Here is a 25,299-nt window from a genome sequence, read left to right as displayed (position 1 = left end):
AGCCGAAGTTTAATTACATTTATCGTAATAGTCCGGTGTGGGTTCCGGCTTCCTTCTTTAGGGCAGTGAATAGCTGCATCATCTAATTTCTTTAGGGAGGGGCAGTTCCCAGACTAGCAAGGTCTACCCTAAATCTCCCTACACGGCTGGGGGGTCTCGCCTTACCCAACCTTCTAGTATATTTCTGGGCTGCCGTTCTTGTATCGGCATACTGGTGGTTTGAGGGGGCTCGCTCAAATGCAGCCGTGTGCCTTGAAGCTGCTTGTCTGGGCTTGTTGATGGACCTGCGCAATCTGGTCTACAGGGGGGCAGGAGCTTATAAGAGGGTCCCGGCGCCTACTAAAACTACCCTTAGGGCCTGGGGTGCAGCTAGGAAACGTTTCGCTCAGGTACAGGTACCACATTTTAGGATGGTCCCTGACCCTCAGATCTGGGCCAGACATGGTGTGAGGACATTGCGGGATATCATGCCAGATGGCGTGCTGTTACCATATGCCCAACTTGGCTCTAAATTTCATTTACCGGGGTGGATGCTGTTTGGGTATCTTCAGCTTCGCCATGCGGCTAGGTCACAGTTTCCTACTAGGCCCTTGCTAGAACTATATCCGGTCCTGTCACAGGAAGATCTCAAAAAACCTCTCTCTGTTTTATATGAGACCCTGCTAGCGATTGACTCACCGAAATTAGAGAGACTGTGGGACCACTGGAAGAAGGATATCCCATCCTTGGATAGGGAAGACTGGGAGGACTCGTTAGAGAATGGTCCTAGGCTGGTATTTTCCTCTCGAGATAAACTTCTCCAGGTTAAATTACTTCATAGGGTGTACTTCACTCCTGTTAGACTTCACAGAATCTATCCAGATAGGGACCCCTACTGCGCCTGTTGTGGAACCCAACTGGGTACCCTCATACATATGCTTTGGGAATGTCCTAGGGTGCAAGCCTTTTGGACAGACGTGTTTGAACTGATTAACCTCAGGTTGGACTTGGCACTTTCCCTGTCGCGGAGTTGGCCCTCCTGGGGGTACCGGATGATGAGCAAAGGCCCCATCACTGTAAACTGCTTATTGCATATCTGCTATTCTATGCAAAGAAGGCTATTATCTGCAGGTGGTCATCCCCTGATCCTCCGTCTGTGTCCTCCTGGCTGGCCATGATTGATGCAGCATTGCCGTATAAACTGACATATCTTAGCAGGGGGTGCCCCTGGAAGTTTGATAAAATGTGGTAGCCATGGTTGTCACCATAAATGATTTCCTTCCTCCTCCTCCTGCTCCCCTTTTAAATGGTTTGGTCTGTGACCCTTGGTTGTGGCCCCCCTGTGGCTCTGCTTGTGGGTCTATTGTCCGCATGAGCCTCCTGGGTGGGATACTTTATGTTACCTGGCTTACCCCTTTATTTAGGATTTGTATTCATTGTTTTGAACTCGGCCTGTGGCCCCTCCTGTGTCACCCTCCAAATGTGCTTCTGCTGTATCCCTTGTGACTGTATCCTGCTGATGTGCTCATACTGTATGTCATTTGATTGTATCGTCATGTTGCTCGGCTATGTTAGCCAGAATCTGTTTCTATTTATACATGTTGCTGTATACATTATTGCTTAATGAACACAACCTGATTGTTAAAAAAAAAATAGGGTGGAACTCCCCTTTAAAAAGTGCACTCATCCGCACTCAAATTCAGCACCCATAATATATATATATATATATATATATATATATATATATATATATATATATATATATATATATATATATATATATATAAATATAAATATAAATATATAAAATGCAGTGGCTAACAAATGAAGTAGAATAAAGCTAAATGACTCTCTGACCAGGCCAGATCATCACTGTAAAAAGCTTAGCACTTAAAAGAGAAGTGTTCAATTGGAGACACACATATAAGCAAGAATTTCCTTAACTATCTTTTTTTTTTGTCTCATGGAATGGAACTAGGAACTTAAGGGACATTTCCCAAGTGCACACAAATGACAAAAGATTAACAGGGTTTTTTAACTCTATCCACAAAGCAAAAAAAAAATGGCTGTAAATAAACTTGAATCAAAATGGCAATCTAGAAAAAAAATAATTAGGGAAACAAATATTAGGGACTTCAGATAAACGGCATATGAAATACAAGGAATCTTTGGATTATTTTAATGTATTTAACCATTTCCGGCCCAAGTTATATCATGAGACGTCCTGCACTTGGGATATCTGAATTAGAGGTTGACCGATGTGGTGTTTCTCTGGCCGATATTTAAAAATTGGGATGGCAATGGCCGATATATGTAGCCAATTTTTGCAGCTGATATTTTAGGCCAATTTTTTTTGTCAGGTGGCACTGATTGGCACTGGCAGGTGGCACTACTTGGCACTGGCAGGTGGCACTAATTGGCACTGGCAGGCGGCACTAATTGGCACTGGCAGGCGGCACTGGAAGTGACATGTGGCACTGGTTGGCACTAGCAGGTGGCACTGGCAGGCACTGGCTGGTGGTACTATCAGGTGGCATTGGCAGGTGGCACTGGCAGGCACTATCAGGTGGCACTGTTTGGCACTGGCAGGTGGTACTGGCAGATGGCACTGGAAGTGGCATGTGGCACTGGTTGGCACTAGCAGGTGGGATTGGCAGGTGGCACTGATTGGCACTAGCAGGTGGCACTGATTGGCACAGGTGGCACTGACAGGTGTCACTGACTGGCACTAGCAGGTGGCACTGGCACTATCAGGTGGCACTGGTTGGCAATAGCTGGTGGCACCGACAGGTTTCACACAGTTACACTATATTGCCTATGTAACTGAATGTGGAGAGACCAGCTGTTAAAATTCAGTAGTGATGTCAGGGTGGGCAGGGCCCAAGGTGGGTGGGACCCAGCAGCTATCAAACACCAGCCAATGATTGGGCTGCTTAAGAAACGGGGCAGGCCACATACACGTAGTGGCCTGCCCAGATCACATCCCTTCGGCTTGTGTTTGATAGCTGCTGGGTTTCCCACCTACCCCGGGTCTCGCCCACCCCAACATCAACCTGAATTCTGACAGTTTGTCTCTCTCTGCATGTCAGTTTCACACACTCGAAGGTTCTGGTAAGCGCTGCTCTGCCAATAGAGTGTGGGAAGGAACACTTGTGGGTCACTGGCATGTCACGATTAAATCGGCCGAATGTGCATAATAATCAATGTCGATTTCTTAAAAAAGACCATCGGCCGACCTCTAATCTGAATGATGCCAGCAGCTACAGGCATCATCCAAATATCCTCTTTTTCAGCTGGCAATCCCCTGCACCGTGAGAACAATGATAGCAGTTCAGCCACTTGGTCGTTCTTACAGGCCGCTACCCTCCGGTGCTTCTACCACTAGGGCAAGCCGGAGAAGGAATCCACCGGCACCGGAAGTTGAGCACTGGCAATTTCTATGAACTTTGGAGGCCTGGGTGCGACGTTATGACGTCACATTTACCGGGGACTTGGCTGGAAAGGTCGAGATTGTTTATTTTTTCTTTTGATCTCGGCCTTTCCTGCCTGGAGGAGAGATATGGGGGTCTTATAGTTCCCACATCTCTCCAAAAAGAGAACATGTCACGTACTATTTCTATTACAAGGAATGTTTAAATTCCTTGTAATAGAAGAAAATTTAGTGGTGCATAGCCAATTGAGCAATAGATCGACCTTAAACCCCAAACTTAAAGATGGGAAACACATAGAAGTTTTTAAAAATATGGTGACAGAAGAAATCAAGAACCTAAATATTAAAAAAATAGAAGAACCTACATCCATGAAAATTGGGATCAAGAAACTCACCATGAGGAAAGACCTTGTGATAAGACCCTCAGATAAGGGAGGTGGAATTGTCATCCAAACGACTGATCAATACCACATGGGTATAATGAAACTACTGGAAGACTCTGATACTTATTGCTCACAATCCAAAAAGCCGATCTTTAAATGGAAAAGAGAGCTAGAGCAAGTAGTACAACTAGGCCTTAAAAAAGACATCCTTGATAAAAAGGAGGCTAAATACCTTATTCCAGAAGCTTGTAGGACTCCCATTATTTATGCGTTGCCCAAAATTCACAAGGACAAGATTAATCCTCCCTTTCGACCCATAGTCAATGGGATCGACTCTATAACAGCTAGACTTGGTCAGTATGTTGATCGATATCTACAACCAGCAGTGCAGAAGACACAAGCGTATCTCAAAGATACTAAAGAGATGTTGAGAATTTTAGATGGTAGAAACGACGATGGCCCACTTCTGATGGCGACGGCGGATGTATCTTCGCTTTACACCATTATCCCCCATTACTTAGCCTGCGATGCCGCCAAATGGGGTCTTTGTAAACACACAAAGCTCCCATGCCTACAAAGGAAGTATATAATCAAGTGTTTAGATTTTTGCCTAAAGCACAGTCACTTTTGGTATAGAAGTCAATACTACTTGCAAAACACCAGGGTGGCTATGGGGGCAAAATTTGCACCCAGCGTCGCTGGGCTTTTTATGTCCTAGTGGGAGGACGAGTCGGTATTCCTTGACCCACCATCAGACCTCCTGCTGTACAAAAGATACATAGACAATATCTTTGTACTATGGAAAGGTGACTGCCAGTCACTCATCTCTTTCTTTGAGAAGCTGAATAATAACTGCAAGAACATCACGCTGACCTGGCAAATAGAAGAAAAAACAATACCATTCTTAGATTTGGAAATCACAAGGACCAATAATATATTCACCACAAGGACTTTCTTTAAAAACGTAGACCGTAACAGTTACCTCCCTATCACCAGCTGTCATCACAAGAACTGGCTTTTTAATATACCGAAAGGTCAGATGATGCGCTTACGACGTAACTGTACAAATATTGAAGAATTTGAGATGCAGGCAAAGAAAATAGGCGACAGATTTGTCCAGAAAGGATATGAAGAAACCTTTATCCAAGAAAAGATAAAGGAGGTAACCTGTCTACCTAGGAGTCATCTTATGGAAAATTCTAAACCTTCCAGTACGACTGACTTGGTCCCTGTTATCTCTGAATATAATGCACAATACAGAAAAATAGAGAAGATCATTGCACGCCATTGGTATATTCTGAAGTCAGATTCAGGTTTAAAAGATATACTGCCAGATAGACCCAGGTTCATCTACAAAAGAGCCCCCACTTTACGCGATCAACTGGTAAAAAGCGTGATTGATCCTCCAAAAAGACAATTCACCTTTTTCACGGGTACAGGCTTTTATCCTTGTAAGAGATGTTACTCGTGTACTCACACCAAAAGGCCCAACCTAAAAGTCACTAACTTCCAGTCCAATAGCAATGGCACCCAATATGAGGTTAGAGAGTTTATTGGGTGCAACACTGAAGGTGCTGTGTATGTCCTGGAATGTAGCTGCGGCCTCCAGTACGTTGGACGCACAAAAAGGCTTCTGAGGATCCGCATCAAAGAGCATGTCGCAAACATCGAATGCGGATTCCCTAAACATAGCGTCTCACGACACTTTGCAGAAGCACATCAGAAAGATCTCTCACACCTAAGGTTTTGGGGTATTGTGCCATACTCCAGGCCCTGGCGGGGAGGTCATAAGGTCAGATCCCTAAATCAACTAGAGTCAAAATATATTTTCTCTATGGACACCTTTGCACCTAAGGGACTAAACATCGAATTTGACCTGAATTGCTTTCTTAGTGACTTCTAGAATATGTGCTTTAGTTGAGTTTTTTTTGGGTAAATAATTACATATTGACTGTATATGTTGATTGTTTATTTATGTTGTGGGCCGTACGTTAGGTGCCAAGTTGTCTAGAGCTCCTGTCATACATTTCGGTTTACCATCCCATTTCAGCCCAACTTTGAGTTACACATTACAAATGGGTTCCTCTTCCCTGAACCGGTGTTTCTGGCTTTATATGTAGGTCCACTTACATATGCCCATAGGGACATTTGACACAATCCATTGTCACTGACACCTTTAGTCCATGTTCCAGCCCAATTTTGAGTTACACATTATAAATGGGTTCCTCTTCCCTGAACCGTTTTTTTGGGGGGTTTATATGTGGGTCCACTCACTTATGCCCATAGGGACATTAGACACAATTCACTGTCACTGACACCCTTTAGTCTATGTTCAAACTTATTCACGGGCTAAACCATTGATGCATGGGTCTGTTGCTTTAGTGCCAGCCAGTTAATTAATTCCATGCAGTTTTTTATCCAATGTGATACTGCATACATATTTAGTCACTATTAGTTGTGTCTGCCATTTATATTTCTTTGGGTTTACTGTGTCCTTGCAGGTTTAGAGTCGGTCCAGGCACTCGGGAGATGTGTGTTATATATATATATATATATAAAATTCTATAAATCTATAAACATTTTTCCTGCACGTAGGCCCTTTGCTTGCTAGCAGGGCACTGCGTGATTCATCACTATATTACTGTTATATTTTTATATTGTATATTTCAATATACATTTTAATATATATTATTTTATTTATTTTTTTATTTTAAATGCATCCCATCTATTCTGCTCTGCAGCCTCTAGGGGTCACTTCCTACTTTGTGATTCCTCCCCCTCAAGTTTCATGTAGTAATAAAGTTGCAATTTAATACTTGACATTTGTGCCCATCGTCCCTCATACGCCTTTCTGCTTGCTCGTTTTTTCGTATGTTGCAATGCGGGCGTAGTTACATTTGAAGTCCCGGCTATTTGTTTAACATTTTTGAGGTGGTTAGGTAGAGACTCCTACTTCATGGCGCTGTAATCTTATAGCATCCTTTACTACTCTAGCTCGCGGTCTTCAAGAAAATGGCCGCCGAGCGTCCAATTTTGCAGACTATAAATATCTGCAGGGAATACCCCTACGTCATCCCCTGATGAAGTCACGTGGTGTGACGATACGCATCGGGATTGGAGCGCTGGACACACTCTAGCATCCGACGGACGGCAATACAAGTTCGCCACTCGTGGATACCATGCTATTTTTATCTGCTTAAATGTGAGTCTTTTGTATGCTGTTTTATTAAAATTCACTGGTTTTACTGAATTATGCGATGTGCCCTCCTTCCCTCTTCCTCTTTTGTGACACTGCAACCCGAGTCACTTAGTACTTCCAGCCTGACACAAGGGAGACTTGGAGAAAGAGGAGAAGCAGGACACTGACGAGCTCGCTGCTCGTGGAGATAAGCCTCATATTTTTACATTCATGTGAGTACATTCAAACACTGGTTACGTGCAAGGCTCCCCGGTATATCAGAATTACACTATCCTGCTGTCATTCTCTTGTTTTGCATGTACTGCTCTACACTGGGACCATAAGAACCAAATTTGATTTTACTGACCAGGACTTCAGGTGCAAGTGTTTGATTTACAGGCTTTATTTACTAGCCGTGAGGTGAGCTGCTGGGACCACTGGAGGTGTGTGTGAGACTATGGTGTGCGGCTTACCCTTCTCACTAGTCTTCGGTTACAGGGTTTCTTCCATGTAAGTGCCTCTCCTTACTTTCCATTCATCGGTTGGATCAGATCTATCAAGAACTGTGTGGCCTTTTGTTTTGCTGGACTTTTTCATAGATCATATGTGTATCACCCTGTACATGTAGAGACTGTTCAGTTTATTGCTATCATATTGTATTTTTTCACTGTCCTTTAGTCACGTATGTTCCTCCTCCATTCACATATTTTCTAGTATTTACTTTAATATATTTTTTCACAGCGCAGATATATTACACTTGTTTTATGTATCACATTTGTCTATCAAGGTAGACCTTCCTAATATTTGCAGCAGTGCCCCCTGCCACTCTCTGCCCCCCCCCTTTTCCATTTACAGACAGCGCAGGAGTTTCACTTATCTATAATCAGAAAATACTGCTTTCGAAGCAATTGTACAATAATCGAATAAACAGCTTTTGAGAGCTGATCACAACAGTTCCTGCAAAATTACCCAAAGGGACAAACACAAAAGTTTTTCTTGGATGATACCAGAACATAGATATTTGTTTAATCAGTATAATATTCGGCCGAAAAAAATCAGAAGACCAAGATCACGCATGCTCAGAAATGACTGAATACAAAAGTTGTAATCTGCCAAATGAAAGATTTCTTAACGTAACCTCTTAATTTTCAATATAAGACTAGCATGCAAAAAAAAAAAAAAAAGATGACTATCATTCATCTCGTTGTATGTACGAGGCCTCAGCAACATTTTTTCTGACAGAATTTGGCAGAAAAAAACGCCTCTAATGATGCAATATGTATAAACGTATGGCGTAAATGAATTCTACTGCCCGGAATTTTTTTCTGCCTATTGTAATACATTTACACATATAAGCACAGTGTTAAACACATTCATTTGCATTTTTTTCTGTTCAAAGGCTCCTTCTCAGTACCCTCATTTGGTGGTTTTTTTTCTTGCCTGAAAACACACCTCTTCAAGTACTCCTGTAAATGCCTATGTGTGCATAGCCACATAGACCAACATAGAGGTGCTTTTACAGTCTAAAAAAATATACGCTGAATGCCTGTATAAGCAGGAGTTTTTAAGCTGTCTACACAAGGCACAAATGCTTTCAGAACAGATTTATAAAGCATGTTGGCCGGCAGACAAACAGATCTAAAAGTAGCACAAAATTACTAGAAATCAGAGAAAATTTGAATAAGAACTAGAAAAGCAATACGTCTCCCTGTAGTGAATCAAAAGTTGGCAGCACAGATACTGTACTACAAACCTCCAGGTTCCTGGCCAGTCAACACCTTTGATTCTATATAAAATACCTTGAGCTAATCACTGTTGAATTTAGAGGGCAGACAACAATTTATATGCTTAGAGAGAAGTGTGAGATTAAAAAAAAATAAACAATCATATTACCCATGTAGATGCTTCATTGATCTGATGCTCCATCTGTCTCCTTCCGCCTCTACACTAAAAACTGAGTGATTAAAGGCCACTGATCGCTCAGTTCCTGGGTCCCCTTTAACACCACAGTGGTGACTGGCAGTGCCACACTGTGGAGAGGATGGGAGATGAGAGGCTGAGCCAGTTGCTGATTAGGTATTTGGGTGGATAAAACAGGAAGTGGGAGGAAATCCCTTCAAAGTGAGGGAATACCTGGTTGTCACCAAAGTTGCCAGGTCTGAAGTCCCCATTACAAGATTCCCTATTTCTTGCTATTTTAGGGACAACCCAAAATGTGGGATTTGTTTTTTATCTTCACTTTCAATGAATATGGTCAGCATGACAATGAATGAGGCTCAATCTCTGTAATGGGAGCACAAAAAGCAAAAAAAAAAAAAAAACTAACAGGTGTTCTAATCCCTCTCCACTCTATCCAAAACAAAAAGTTTTGTCTTTAGTTATACTTTAAAGACAGAATAGTGTCACCTTCACATGCATATGCAAATTGTTGAGGGACTAGTCTTCCCACAAAATGAAACACAAGCAGATACAGAAAAAATATCAAAATAAATAAGCAATTCTTATAAACGCATAAAAATTAATTTACCTTCAAAACAAGAAGTGATATAATTTCAGTAACCGTTTCCTCGATTAAGTCATCTATTTTGGAATGGTACTGTTGCTATAATGTGAGAATAAAAACACAAATCAATACAATAGTAGATATCTCTCAGTAGATAAAATATAATTTCATTTTTAGTACACATTAGTAGAACAAAACCTTGAAAATGATCCATCTAATCAACAGATCCTCTTATTCTATCTGGTACATTTTCCCATGTTCGATGCTAAGTTAAGCAGCTAATGGGGTTATTATTCAGATGAATTGATTTGCCATTCTCATTCAAGAGAAGGAATGTGAAGGATAAGTTTTGTGTCTCCTACAATTAAGGTAGCCATGCATTTTTCTAAAGAGTTGCTCTGGATAGAAAACCAAAAAGACTAGAAAAAGATTCAATTAATACGACATTGCATGTCTGACAACTTGCATTCATAAGTTTAGCTAAACGTGCTTTAGAAAGAAATGAGCTTCCATTTATCCACATGAGAAAAGCCTTTTTTCCACGCCGCGATGGAAGCGTTGTATTTTTCACAATATATTCAAGGTAGTACATAATAGAAATTTCATCAACACACAAATGAATGGAAAAATCTACAGACCCGACAACTAACATATCCAATTCTCAGCATGTATTGTATTTTTTTCTCTTGCTCTGGTTTGTCTCAACATATGTAACACATTTATTGCGGATAAACAGAAACTCAATTAGATAATGTTGCAATTTCTTTTCTTTTGAGAAAGCCACTTCAAATAAAATCAACATTCCAATTGTTAACTTCATTAGAACCCTCTCAAAAAGCATAAAAAAAGGGAATAGAAACAGGGGCAATATACATGCAAGTTACAGATTAATTACAATGCTCCCGAATATACACAATTAACTGATTTGATGTATTGAACAAAAAGAAAATGAAAAGAAATATAAAGAAAATGACACAAAGATGTTGCTGTATGGCAAGAACAATGAAACAACAAAAAAGAAATGAAAATGAAAAGTAAAACAAAGAAAAAAGGAAAAAAAGATGTTGCTGTGCTGAAATGATACTAAAAATACTGCCGCATGTGTTCAGTCCTGGAAGATTTGGCTGCTCAATAACCAGGCAATTTTTTTTAGATACGGCACTGCATCGCTTTAACTGACAATTGCACGGTTGTGCGACGTTGTACCCAAACAAAATGTACGCCCTTTTTTCCCCCACAAATAGAGCTTTCTTTTGGTGGTATTTGATCATCTCTGCAGTTTTTATTTTTTGCGCTATAAACAATAAAATAGCGTCAATTTGGGAAAAAACACAATAGGCCAGATCCACAAAGAAGTTACGCCGCGTAACTTTTAGGATGCTCCGGCGTATCTTTGTTTTGTATCCACAAAACAAGATACGCCTGAATGGGGGCTAGATCCGACTGACGTACGTCTTAGTACCCTGTCGGATCTTAGGTGCATATTTACGCTGGCCGCTAGATGGCGCTTCCGGTGATTTCCGTGCAGAGTATGCAAATTAGCTAGATACGCCGATTCTCAGAACGTACGTCCGGCCGGAGCATTTTTTTTACGTCGTTTACGTAAGGCTTTTTTCGATGTAACGTTACCCCTGGGTCTATGAGGCGTACGCAATGTTAAGTATGGACGTCGGGCCAGTGTAGAATTTTCTGTTGTTTGCGTAAAACGTTCACGAATAGGGCTTTGCGTAAATTACGTTCACGTCGAAAGCATTGACTATTTGCAATGTGATTTCGAGCATGCGCACTGGGATACCCCCACGGACGGCGCATGCGCCGTTCAAAAAAAAACTTCATTTACGTGGGGTCAAGTAGAATTAACATAAAACACGCCCACATCTTATCCATTTGAATTGCGCGCCCTTACGCCGACACAGTTACACTACGCTGAAAATTCTTTCAGGATACGGAAACTACGCTGTAAGTTACGGCGGCGTAGTGTATCTTAGATACGCTACGCCAACCTAAAGATAGGCAGATCTTTGTGGATCTGGCCCAATATTTTTAACTTTTAGCTATAATAAATATTCCATTTTTTTTTAAAAAAAAAAGCACATTTTTTCCTCAGTTTAGGTCGATATGTATTCTTCTACATATTGTTGGTAATACAAAAATCACAATAAGCATATAGTGATTGGTTTGCGCAAAAGCTACAGCATCTAAAAAATAGGGGAAAATGTATGGCATTTTTATTATTATTATTTTTTCACTAGTAATGTAGGTGATCAGTTGATTTTTATCAGGACTGTGACATTATGGCGGACAGATGGGACACTTTTGGCACATTTTAGGACCATTGGCATTTATACAGCGATCAGTGCTATAAAAATGCACTGATTACTGTGTAAATGTCACTGGCAGGGAAGGGGTTAACAGTAGGGGGCGATCAAGGAGTTGTGTGTCCTAGGGAGTGATTCTAACTGGGGGGATGGGACTGCCTGAGTGAGGAGACCAATCGTTGTTCATACGTAATATGAACAACAGATCGCTCTCCTCACCCCTGACAGCATGGAGATCTCTCTGTTTACATTGACAGATCTCAGTTCTGTCTCTGTGTGGAGTGATTGCGGGTCGCGACCGCGGGGCTCGCGCATTAGCTCTGGCGTCGCGTACGCGCCCCCTAGTGGTCAAAAGGCGAACCGACGTAAGGCAACTTTGTTTCGCCCAGGGGACCCAAAATGCCGCAGTACAACTGGGAAGGGGTTAACAACAGTTACAAAATATATGCAATACATACTTTGCATTAAAAAATGCGATTTAAAAGAGAAGTATGGGTTTTTGTTTTTACCTCATCATACTTATCTAGGTGGATGCAGCATCGGCGACTCTACACTGGGAACTGAGCCATTGAACATTGCCCATGGCTCGGTTCTCACAGCTCCCAGACAGCGCTCCACTCTGCTCCTCCACACTCACTGGATAGCGGAGCTGTGGAGGGGTGGAGAACAGCCGCCTCAGGCTATCAGCGGCTCGCTGAGAGGCTTAGATGGGCATCAGTCCAGGCCCCCCGGCGGATCCAGACTTTTTTTGTCACGATGACACAGTGCCTGGACTGATTCCTGTGACGTCAGCAGAGAGCAGACTTCAGTTCGCTCTCTGCTGTAAACGGGCCACAGGAGCGCAAAACGAATTGCACTCCTGTGACCCATAGGAGATGCCCAGCCAAACGAGCTTAGGGTGGAATTCTTTAATAAATTTCAATGCCTCTGTGGCAGGTCGAGCTTGTGCCACTACTTAAAATGGCCCTCTAGGCCATATTTTGCAGGAAACATGTACATTAATGATGCAGGTGTGTGCTTGGATTATGTTAGAGCTAGAGGTCCCACCCTCTAATGCAGTGGTCTCAAAGTACCGGCCCGCGGGCCATTTGCGGCCCGCGGACCAGTTATAAATGGCCCGCAGGCAGGGTGGAAGTGAGGGGAGCAAAAAAAAAAAAAAATATATTTTTTTTTTTTTTTGAGCTGGCGTCATCTGGTGGTGAGCCGTTGGTATTACAAGTTAAGCATTACAAGTTAAACAGCAATTCTAATGTCATTTTACACTATTTTCACTGCCTGCCATATTCTTCCCTCTAATTAGAACCCCCAAACATTATATATTTTTTTTATCCTAACACCCTAGAGAATAAAATAGCGATCGTTGCAATACTTTCTGTTATGCCGTATTTGCGCAGCGGTCTTACAAGCGCACTTTTTTGGGAAAAAATTAAACTTTTTTTAATTAAAAAATAAGACAACAGTAAAGTTATCCCCATTTTTTTTAATATTATGAAAGATAATGTTACGCCGAGTAAATTCATACCCAACATGTCACGCTTCAAAATTGTGTCCGCTTGTGGAATGCCGACAAACTTTTTTACCCTTTAAAATCTTCATAGGCGACGTTTAAAAAAATTTACAGGTTGCATGTTTTAAGTTACAGAGGAGCTAGAGTTATTGCTCTCACTCTACCAATCGCGGCGATACCTCACATGTGTGGTTTGAACACCGTTTACATATGCGGGCGCTGCTCACGTATGTGTTCACTTCTGCGCGCAAGCTCGTCGGGACGGGGTGTGTTTTCTGGCTCCTAACTTTTTTAGCTGGCTCCTAGATTCCAAGCAAATTGGTCAAACCCTGACTTACACCAGTGCTGGTGGTAATAATGCGCTCGCTGACACCAGTGCTGGGGGTTAATAATGTGTTCGCTGACACCAGTACTGTTGTTTTTGAAGTTTGAAAGTTTGCATGCAGCCCCCCATGGCATATGAAAACTTGTCTTGTGGCCCTCAGGTAATTTGAGTTTGAGACCCCTGCTCTAATGGGTTAGTGTGTGAAGGGAGCTGTGAGGTGCACATCGTACCATACTGTCCAGGTCAGGACAAAGGCCCAAGCCTGTGAGGATGTAGCAGCTGGGATCTGCAGGAGGAGCAGTCAAGCTGACAAAGGTACAGCATTTTGTGCACGAGCACTGGGACTGACAGTCTGGAGGACCAGGGCAAGAGCCCTGAGGCTACAAAAAGGAGAGCCAAGAGGCTGAATTCTGTGTTTTGTTGCATTCATTTTTACTAACAGTCTGACTGGAATGGTACCAGCTGATCGGGCTCATGTAAAAAAAATAAAGAAAAAGTTGCGCTAATCCTGTGAAAAATTAAATAATAGATATAGCAGTCAGCACCAACAATGGAACAATGTTGTATAGAAAAAGAAAAAAGAAAAGAAGTGCAGCGCTAAAGTTGCATAAGGTATGAATCCTATATACAAAATATTCTTTGCAAAAATGCAAATATAGTGCTCACAACCAAGTGAGAATAAATAGAACCTGAACATGAAAAATATATATGAATACCTAGGAGGTATATAAAATAAATATATAGTACATGTGAATACCAATATATACCACAAGGGTGATGTGGAGGAAGTCCAATGTTAGAACTGTTCTACATATAAAACGTTTTAATAAAAGGAAATAAATAAAAAATGTCTTTGAGGTGGACTAAGTAAGGAAACTTGTGAGGCGAGTCATCCCAAAGCAGAAATCAGATGCATATTCTGTGATACGATCCAATGGTGGTTTACACAGGTGAGAGGAATCACATCAAGGTGTCACCCATACAGGATCAGCCAAGGCATCCAAATGGTAAATAGAAAATGTAAAAGATGGGTACTCTTACCAGATAAGGTGGACACACTCGTCAGCGACGGTGTGTCAATCAAGCCTGCAAGAGCTCCTCAAAGCGATGGTAACACTTTCTGCTTTGGGATGACTCACCTCACAAGTTTCCTTACTTAGTCCACTTCAAATACATTTTTTATTTATTTCCTTTTATTAGAATGTTTTATATTTAGAACAGTTCTAACATTGGACTTCCTCCACATCACCCTTGTGGTATATATTGGTATTCACATGTACTATATATTTATTTTATATACCTCCTAGGTATTCATATATATTTTTCATTTTCAGGTTCTATTTATTCTCACTTGGTTGTGAGCACTATATTTGCATTTTTGCAAAGAATATTTTGTATATAGGATTCATACCTTATGCAACTTTAGCGCTGCACTTTTTTTCTTGATCGGGCTCATGTAGCACCAATATTTAAAAGAGGGCCAAAATACATCCCTGGGAATTACAGACCAGTTAGCCAACATCAATAGTATGCAAGCTCATGGAAGGGGTGATAAGGGACTATATACAGGATTTTAGTTAGGAAAACTGTTTTATTAGCAGTAATTAGCATGGATTCATGAAGAATCGTTCTTGCCAAACCAATCTATTAACCTTCTATGAGATGGTTAGCTGCCATCTAGATATTTTGCAAAAGCATTTGACACAGTCCCCCATAAACATTTACTGTACAAAGTAAGGTCCGTTGGCACGGACCATAGGGTGAGTACATGGATTGAAAATTGGCTACAAGGGCGATTTCAGAGAATGGTGATAAATGGGGAAAACAGAATGGTCAGGGGTGGGAAGTGGGGTTCCTCAGGGTTTTGTGCTGGGACCAATCCTATTTAATTTGTTTACAAACGACCTGGAGTATGGGGTAAACAGTTCAATCTCTGTATTTGCCAAAGACACTAAGCTAAGCAGGGCAATGAATTCTCCCCAGGATGTAGAAACCTTGCAAGAAGATCTGAACAAATTAATGTGGGTGGGCAACTACATGGCAAATTAGGTTTAATGTAAAAAAAATAAAAAATAATGCTTTTAGGGTGGCAAAAATATGAATGCAATCTATTCACTGGGGGGAGAACCTCTGGGGGAATCCAAGATGGAAAATGACCTGGGGGACCTAGTAGATGATAGGCTCAGCAATGGCATTCAAGCCAAGCTGCTGCTAACAAAGCAAACAGAATATTGGCATGCATTAAAAAGGGGATTAACTCCAGGGATAAAGCGATAATTCTCCCACTCTACAAGACTTTGGTCCGGCCTCATCTGGAGTATGCTGTCTAGTTCTGGGCATCAGTCCTCAGGAAGAATGTACTGGAAATGGAGCGAGTACAAAGAAGGGCAACAAAGCTAATAAAGGGTCTGGAGGATATTAGTTATGAAGAAAGGTTGCGAGCACTGAACTTATTCTCTCTGGAGAAAAGACGCTTGAGAGGGGATATGTTTTTAGTTTACAAATACCATATTGGTGACCCCACAATAGGGATAAAACGTTTGCGTAAGGGAGTTTAATAAGACACGTGGCCACTCAAAATGAGAAGAAAAGAGGTTTAACCTTAAACTGCACAGAGGGTTCTTTACTGTAAGAGCAGCAAGGATGTGGAATTCCCTTCCACAGGCAGCGGTTTCATAGGGGGGGGGGAGGGCATCGATAATTTAAAAAAACTATTATATATGCACCTGAACGACCAAAACATACAGGGATATACAATTAAATACTGACAAATAATCACACACATAGGTTGGACTTAATGTACTTGTATCTTTTTAACCTCGCCTACTATGCAACTATTTAACAGAATCCCCAGATTGGTTCAAAAGGTGGCCTCTGCAAGGACAGTCCAGATCAAATTCGAGTCCCAAGGACACAAGAATGGCCTGACAGGTGGGACTGTCTATGTTACATGCTGTATGAAGTATGAATCAAGCAGTGGGAAACAATGGCCTCTGGGGGAAAAAAATGTATAGTCACGAACTCTGACCCTTAACGATACTTAAGGCCAGTCTCCTTTCCCATACTGATTGGAGAAAGAAAAAGAAAATATCCCAAGCCTCAGCCACTTCCTGGCTTCACACCAGGCAAAAAATATTTCCAAATCCTGTAATTGAAGTTCCCCAAAGCTGGCTTCCAGAGGCTAAACAGTGCTGAGATACAAGACTCAAGACCATTAGGTCCTGCTTGACTGGGTGTGTCCAAGGAGCGACCCCTGCAAGACTCGCTATGTCCATGTACCAAGCCCTCCTGGGCTAATTTGGCTAACATTATTAGTGTTACCCCCTTCTGAGTTCTTAATATACTAATATGTGACAGAAGTTGAAACAGAAGGGAATTGTCAAATAAGGGAGAACTGGTCCCTAAGGAGTCACCAGTACATCTACCCCTATTGCCAGTGGGACCCTCGTCCAGGATACAACCTGTCCCAGCTTGTTGTAGAACTTGGTATCTAGTAGATTCACCTGCAAACTTCTCCCTGCCACTATTCTATACCTGGAATATGCACCGACGATAGAGATAACACTTGCGCTTTCCCAGACAGAACATGGTTCACCTTCCTGAGCCGCCTGGTGCTGCCCTGGTGGTTAATATATATGCCCCTGCAAAAGCTTTTATGGATAGAACCTACAACTGGTTTGCACCATAATCTAGCGCAAGATGTATTGGCCAAAAGCTCCAAGATATTCATGGACAGTATACTCTCCTGCGGAGACGAAGTCCACTGAACTGTAGCCACCCTCAAACCAAATGGAGAAACTGGCATCAGTGGTTATTATCTTCCAATACCTGAAAGGAAGAATTCAACCTTTATAGATTCCGAACCATCAACCACCAATTTTTAGCTGTGCAACACCCCGGAACCCGAGCCCTCCAGGAATCCAATGCCTGGATCTTCAAGTTACAGACAGAGAGAATGATCCTCTACCATGACCAGGAGTAGGACTGGAGCAGCTTCCAACTGCAAAATGTATAGAAGAAAAATCTGGACCAACTGCTTCCTGAGCAAAGATTATTGAGGTATACTGAGATTAAAAACCCCTGCGTCTTTAGCAAGTCCATCACCAGAGCTAGGAGCTTTCTGAACCTCAGAAGCTGTGGCCAGCCCGAAGGATGGTCACAAAAAAGAAAATGGACAACTTTCCACTGCAATTATAGAAATCTTTGATGAGGCTGGAAACAACCTGGCACATGAAGCTGTGTGTTTCCCGATTATTATGGGCCCCACAATCTACCTCTTGCAAAGAGGGCTTCACTGAACAAACCGAACCTATCTGAAACAGAAGGATGCCCAGCGGATTAAGATCTTAAGATAGACCTCATGTCCCTATTCAGTTCTGAAGCCATCATTTCATGTTTTACAATAATGAGCCCATAACTTAAGCTCCAAGACCCAACTCAAGGCAAAGACTGACCTGACTAAAAGGAAGGAGTAAACCATCTCAGACTGCTCTAAAATCTTATGGTCTGCTATACTCTCAAACACAGCAACCTCAGATTCCATCCTTATTTATGAGGGAAACCTTGGCAGTCTCCCATCCAAGTACTTACCAGGCTTGATCCGAGATTAGGCGCTACAATGGCTCAAATCACCCTGATGCCATTGGACAGGAGACCAAGGAGAGGTTAATATTGCCAGACCACTGAACCTGAAGGCGGTGTACCTGCCTCATTCTTCTTAGTCATTTAGCTAGTCTAACCGATACGTAATAAAGTGACTGTGCTAGACAAACTAATATGCAGTTCCACAAGGATGCAGGCCTAGACAATGTTGGCCTACCGCTATACAACCCCGTAGGTATGTAACTATGCAGGTACCCAGGTATGCTTATAAAAACCTGCATCTACGCAAACATGCCGTCGCGGCCAGCCTTGGGGGGCTGCATGCTGGGTATATGGGCGCCGCTTGCTTGTCAGAAACATTTGCCTATGCAAGCTTGTGTTTATTCAAGCAAGAGTCTAGGCAAACATGTGCCTATGCAAGTAAGCAAGCATTATGAAACATGTATACTATGCTGCACCTGCTCAACTGCACCTGGGCCCATACTAGTTATAGTCAGACTTAGCCAAGTACATAGGCATCCAATGCAGCCTCTAAGCTGCTTTAACAGCCTAAGGCCTCTTCCACACCTGTGCGACCCGTCCTGCAACTTGGTACTGCAAGATCGCCTGACAAGTCATACCCCATGATTTCCAATGCTTACCCTTCACATCTTTGCATCTTCAAGTCGTAGTGACTTAAAAGCAGCCCCTGCATTTCCCAGGTCTGACTGACACAACTTGAGATCCATAAACCTCAAGATTACACAGGCACTGCTTCACGTTGCTGAAAAAACGCATCAAAATTATGACAAAAATCGTACGACTTTCAAGTCGCACAAGTGTGAGAAGGAGTCCAAAACTAAGCTCCTGCAGACCCAATGAATGCTATTCTGGTGACACAACCCCTTCAAGTGCACTAATTCCCCTGTTCTTCCAAACATGTGCTTATGTCACATGAATGTACGCAACATCTATGCAAAACTTGTTTTTTCAAACAAGCGTTTAGGCAACAAGCTTGCAAGCATGTATACTATGCTTCACCTGCTCAACTGTACTTGACCCCATACTAGTTTTTACTAGTTTAGCACATATGCATGCCATGCAGCCTTTTTCTGCTTCAGATCAGCCTAATGTTAAGCTCCTGCAGACCAAATGCACATTATACAGAAGATTCCAAGTATGCCCCTGTTCAACTGCACCAGGTCCCATACAATTTTTGTGCCAAATGCACAGTATTCTGGAGACACAACACTTTAAAGTGCACTGCTAGGGGTGTATCGGCTTACAGTTTTACAGGCCCCCTGTTATTGAGCAGTAAGTATGCAGTATATTATCATGACTTGTCTGGCCACACAGTTCTCCCATAAGTACTTACACTTCACTAGTATCTATGGGCTGCTGTTGTTTCTCAAGAATGAAGTTCACGATTCTAAATAGAACCATCCAACTTCCAAGAGCATATGTATCACATCAGTAACCATTCGACTTTACAGACACTGGCGGAAAAAAAAAAGGAGGTCCTTACAGTGTAGGAGGGGTTATATAGGGGAGGACTTTCTGTTCGACTATCTGCCAGTGTCCATCCACCAGTAGGTGGCGTATAACCCATATAGTCATTATTATGGTTGCTCTGTGTCCTATGATGTACGATAAAGAAAGAAGAGTCATCAATAACTTTTCAGGATTGTGCCAGGTAGCTCTGTTGAGTTTATAGACATATATATGTTATTGCTTTGCTTATCCCGGATGCAGCTGGGGCAGACACTGCTCCCCCCCATTTTCCGTGAACCCAATATCTCCCTACACTGATCCCTCCCATGTAAGGCTGGCCTGACACATGTACGCTATGATCCACGGAACTTTCTATGTTTTTTGATGCCTGTTTTCCCATCTTGTTTGTAAGTACAATACAATAAATTGCGTGCTGCTTATACCTATGGGCTTCACTATTGTGCTTCCTCTCTGCATTTTTTTGGTTATCCCTTTGCTGATGAACGCAATATATCTTTGGATCCTTATGAGTTTTGGATGCTTCCTTATCCTTGGTGTGCTTTGTGGATTAGTACCTTCCATCTATACATCCGATTGGAGGTGTGACGGCCATTGACCCCTGCATTATTTATTCCTACATGCCTATCATGATGTCTTTCTGGTAAGCAGTTTGACTACACAGGGTGTGGTGTGTTTCCATATTTGCACACTGAAATCTTGGTGGAGGTTCTTCGGTTTCAACACTTTGAAGATTACACTTATTTGGACATTATTTCATTTTATTATTTCATTGTAGCGCTGCACTATTGAATTTTTAAATAATAGAGCCTGGAAATCTCCTAAATTATGTATCCTTGAGGTTAAAAACAGACTCACTCAAGCCATAATTCATGGTAAGATCGAGGCCACCATTCAAGACAGAATCCAACACATTAAAACTTGGCAACTGTGGGTGGACCAATTCCTACCTCTGGACTTTGACAAAAAAAACTCTTGGAGCCTTGATTCCTCTCTCCCCCCCTCCCCCTAGTTTAAGTGGTACTCTGAGACTCGGGTCCATGCGGTACTTCCGACCTCACCCTCTCTCTCGCAGTTTCTACCCCTCTTCCCTTTTTTAATTTCTTCTTGACTATTCTTTCCTTTAACCTCTTCCTTTCATTCCCCTTCTCATGAATACCTTCGGTAGCATGTTATATAGGTACAACTTTCTCAGTTTTTTGACTGCTTCCAGGCCACCTAGTAATACTTCCCCCTTGAGCTTATATTTTTGTTAGCATTCGAAGTCACTACATACCCCTGATAACAATGTTTCATTTTTATTCCTTGATCATTGCATACACTGTATTGGTCTTTTGACACCAATGTATGCTCATTGTTTCTCTGTGATATGTTACCAATAAAAAATTTGAACAGAAAAAAAAATCAGTCTAAGCAAGATTGCATATGTCTGTCACAGCCAGCATGAAGCAATACCCAGGCTTGTAAAAAAAAAAAAAAAAAAAAAAAAAAAGACTGGAGGACATACTGTGTTTACCCAATTTATTTGCAATATTTTGAAAGGACAAGTGTACTTTTAAAACCCATTAGATCCTTATATATTTAGTTAAAAAACTTTGCAGAACTAACTTTGCTCCTGCCTTCTCTGCCCCATGCTTTGAAAGCTAGTCACAAACGCAGGCCTGTATAAATATTGCCCCGTTTACATTTGGCCTGTCAGAATTCTACATTGTGCAGAGTAGCATTTCTGCAGACCAAGACTGCAGAACAGAAGGAAAGTATGTGGAAATCTTTTTTCCCCAATTGGATCAGTGGAATCTTATTTGATGGAGAATGGACTATGTTTACCTAAACTTATCTAGAGGTGTCCTCTCAGCAGTCTCTGACCTGTTTAAGTGATTACATGATTACTGTGCAGTATAAAAAAGGTTGTGCATCTCTTACCACGATAGAAAGAAACAGAATTACAGTTTGTGTTGAGCAGATGCCTTCGTATTCCTGATTTGTATACGGCACACAGAATGAATATAAACAAAGCAGTGTGCATACATTAGCATAGGCCTCGAAAGCCAGCTTTCACAGCACCGGGAAAGAAATGGTAAACATTTATATTGCAAAGCTAAGGGTTAATGTCTATAGTTATACTTGGAACAAAATTTCTCCCTCAGGCTTATGTAATTTCAACTTGTCACTGAAATAATGGTAAATATAAAAGAGAACAGTTTTGGCGATATATAGACAACATTCTGTCTAATGCCAATTCAGATTTGTTATAGAAACGTTTGAATTAGATACCTCTATAATATCCCCAATAAGACAAAATGCAGTAACACAATGCAATACTCCAGTTAACTGAAGTGTGTCTCACACTGCCTAATGCAGCTTGCCTACTGCCATTATAAACATAGCCATCATAATTTCTACTGCAAAATAAGAGAATGGCAGGTTGGGTCCTTCACTTCACCTTCACTCACAATGGGACATCCACACCATAACTATATATAGAGAAACCAACTTGTTTTGTGAATTTATATATGTGTAAAGAAACACTTACCCACTGCTTAGAAGACTGAGTGATATAATGGAATGATCCAGAAACAAATGTACATGGAAATAAAATATGACAAGAGGATATAACAATAAGTAATTGATAATAATGAGAAAAAAAAGAAAGAAACAACAGAGAACTTATTATGACAGACAATGGGTGTACACAGGTTTAAAATGTAACTGGACTTTTACTAAAATTAAATTTATTGGATGCCAGTGCCTGTCTCCAGCATCCCCTTTTCCTCTCCACAGTTTCTTCTCATCTTTCCTTGCCCCTTTCAGTTCCTCACTGTGCAGCCTGCTTGGCACCACTCAAGACTCTTAATTTTTGAATTTTCTAGACCAGTATGAACCTTCAGATAATTGGTGGAAATTTTTAAGAAAAAGCTGTCCAGTGCTCAAACCACACAGTGAAGATCTTTGAGCAGCAAAGTAAAAATAAACTGTACACTTGAGAATGGAGCCATGTGCAATCATATGTGGGAACCCCAGTGGGGTTTTTCTGCAACTAGTTGTGGGGCATAGCCCCATTAAAAGCAATGGAAGCTGACAGCTCCCTCAGCTTATTGTGGCCACTCACATGTAGTCACTCATGGAGCGATTACCTGCGAGTTATCTCCCCTGGATGCAGACTGCCTTTATCCAGGGCCAATCATGTGCCACTTAAGAATGATAACATGCGAGCAGTCGCAGTTACCTGCTGGAGCTCATAGACTCTCATTGTTTAGTGGGGAAGCCTGCCACAACTAATTGGCGGGAACACCCTCTGGAGGTCCCGCATATGAATACACATGGCTATCTGAAGCTAATGGGAGAGCATATCATAGTCCATTAGCTGATTTTCTGGCAACAGCAGCTCGGGCAATGTGACAGCAGAAACTGGAAGATATATTGTACATGTTGCTTCTGGGTTCTTTACATCTGGTCCGAGGGGCCACAGAAAGCGGACATTCGGCTTGTGGAGTATACACACTCCCCCCCGTTGCTGTAGCAGTTGGGAGTGTGTGTAACCTTCCTCCCACCCCCAATGTATGACATATGTTGGTGGCAGTAAAAGGATTAATGTTCTTACAGAATTTAACAAAAAATGCCATTAGTGCAATTTATACTACGATGTATACAAGTATTGCAACTGGACCTGAGCAAAGACAATACATTTTGGACATTTACCTCTTGCCCAACATCCAAAACACATAGTTTAGTACACTGTTTTTTAGCATCCACCAACACATTAAACATAGTGCATACTGAGGAAGGAATCCGGAGGTCTGTAGATTTACTTGTTCTCTGCAGTTTAATCTCAAATGCAGTTCGTGTTCTAAGCAATAGAAAAAAACAGATGGTAAAAAACTAAACAATTACCATGTAATAGTGCAATACTGTTCAAGAATATTTTTGTTATACAATACATTTTACATAGTTAGATTGAAAAAAAGACTAGTCCTTCTAAAAAAATTAATCATACAATGCAATATACATAATCCTATGCCCACAGTTGATTCAGAGGAAAGTAAAAAAACCCCAGCAAAGCATGATCCAATTTGCTGACAGCAGGAGAAAAAAAGCCCTTCCTGATCCCCGAGAGGCAATTGCATATTCCCTGGATCAACTTTACCTATAAAATGTTAGTACCCAGTTATACCATGTATATTAAGAAAATAATCCAGGCCTTTTTAAAAGCAATCTACTGAGCTGCCCAGAACCACCCCCTGAGGGAGTCTATTCCACATTTTCGCGGCTCTCACTGTGAAGAAAGCTTTCCGTATTTGAAGATAGAACCTCTTTTCCTCTAGATGTAAAGAGTGCCCCCGTGTCCTCTGTGATGACATTAAAGTGAACACTACCACCAAATTCACAATATGGACCCCTTATGTATTTGTACATGGTGATCATATCCCCCCTCCCTTAAACTCCTCTTCATGAGAAATAGAATGTCTCATCAGTTTGGTTGCCCTTCTTTGCACTTTCTCCAGCTCCCCGATATCCTTTTTAAAAACTGGTGCCCAAAACTGAACTGCATGTTGCAAATGAGGTCTTACTAATGATTTGTACAGGGGAAAAATAATACATCTCTCTCTGGAGTCTATACCTCTCTTGATACAAGAAAAAATGTTGCTCACTTTGGAAACCGCAACTTGGCATTGCATACTATTATTAAGCTTATGATCTACCAATACTCCCAGATCCTTCTCCACCATTGATTTCTGCAGTTGTACTCCCCCTAGTATGTATGATGCACGCATATTCCTAGCCCCCAGTTGCATAAGATACATTTATCCACATTAAACCTAATTTTCCACAAAGTTGCCCAATTAAACAGTGCATTTGGGGGAGGGGGGTAGTCTTGTAAGTTGGACCTTGTAAGTGGACGTTTTTCCACTGCATAGCTTAGTGTCATCTGCAAAGACTGAAATGGTACTTTTAATTTCAGACCCTATATCATTAATAAACATATTAACAAGTAAGAGTCCCAACACTGAATCTTGGGTTTCAGCACTAATAACCCTAGACCATTTAGAGCATGGGTGCTCAACCTGTGGCTCTCCAGCTGTTGCGGAACTACAATTCCCATGAGGCATTGCAAGCCGCTGACAGGTACAAGCATGTCTCCCAAAGGCTGAGGCATTATGGGAATTGTAGTTTTGCAACAGCTGGAGAGCCACAGGTTGAGCACTCATGATTTAGAGTAAGAATCATTAAAATCTACTCTCTGAATTATGTCTTTTAGCCAGTTTTTTATCCATTTACAAAGCTTTCAAAGCCTGTAGACTTTACCTTACACATTAGCCATGTGTGGGGACCTGGGTGAAATGCTTTTGCAAAATCCAAGTGTACCATGTCCACAGCCACCCCTTTGACTAAGGTTTTACTTACCTCTTAAAAAAAAAAGAAATCAGGTTTGTTTGACAACTTCTGTCTTTCATGAATCCCTGCGGTCTGTTGCTTAAAATATATTTTTCCAGCAAGAATTCATCTATGTGATATTATTTAACTCTCCAGTATCTTCCCGACTATAGAAGTTAAACTAACAGGTCTATAGTTATTTGGTAAAGACTT

At 41.5% G+C, this 25,299-nt stretch overlaps 1 protein-coding gene across 14 annotated transcripts in view; it reads right to left on the bottom strand.

Annotated features, from left to right (window-relative positions):
• CADPS2 (calcium dependent secretion activator 2) overlaps positions 1–25,299 on the bottom strand; it is a 777,539-nt gene that overhangs the window by 163,547 nt on the left and 588,693 nt on the right. For 7 of the 14 annotated variants that reach the window (XM_040343717.1, XM_040343726.1, XM_040343719.1 and 4 more), the window contains 3 exons: positions 23,413–23,560; positions 22,247–22,261; positions 9,498–9,572 (listed from right to left, as the gene is read on the bottom strand). In XM_040343717.1, coding sequence (XP_040199651.1) covers positions 9,498–9,572; positions 22,247–22,261; positions 23,413–23,560 — 238 coding nt within the window. The remainder of the gene's footprint in view (positions 1–9,497; positions 9,573–22,246; positions 22,262–23,412; positions 23,561–25,299) is intronic. The other 7 variants (XM_040343721.1, XM_040343727.1, XM_040343724.1 and 4 more) reach the window with 1 other exon arrangement.

This window comes from Rana temporaria, chromosome 3 (genome assembly GCF_905171775.1).
Source record: "Rana temporaria chromosome 3, aRanTem1.1, whole genome shotgun sequence".
Taxonomy (NCBI): domain Eukaryota; kingdom Metazoa; phylum Chordata; class Amphibia; order Anura; family Ranidae; genus Rana; species Rana temporaria.
Note: the sequence above shows the minus strand (reverse complement) of the source record. Positions and strands in the feature narration are given on the sequence as shown.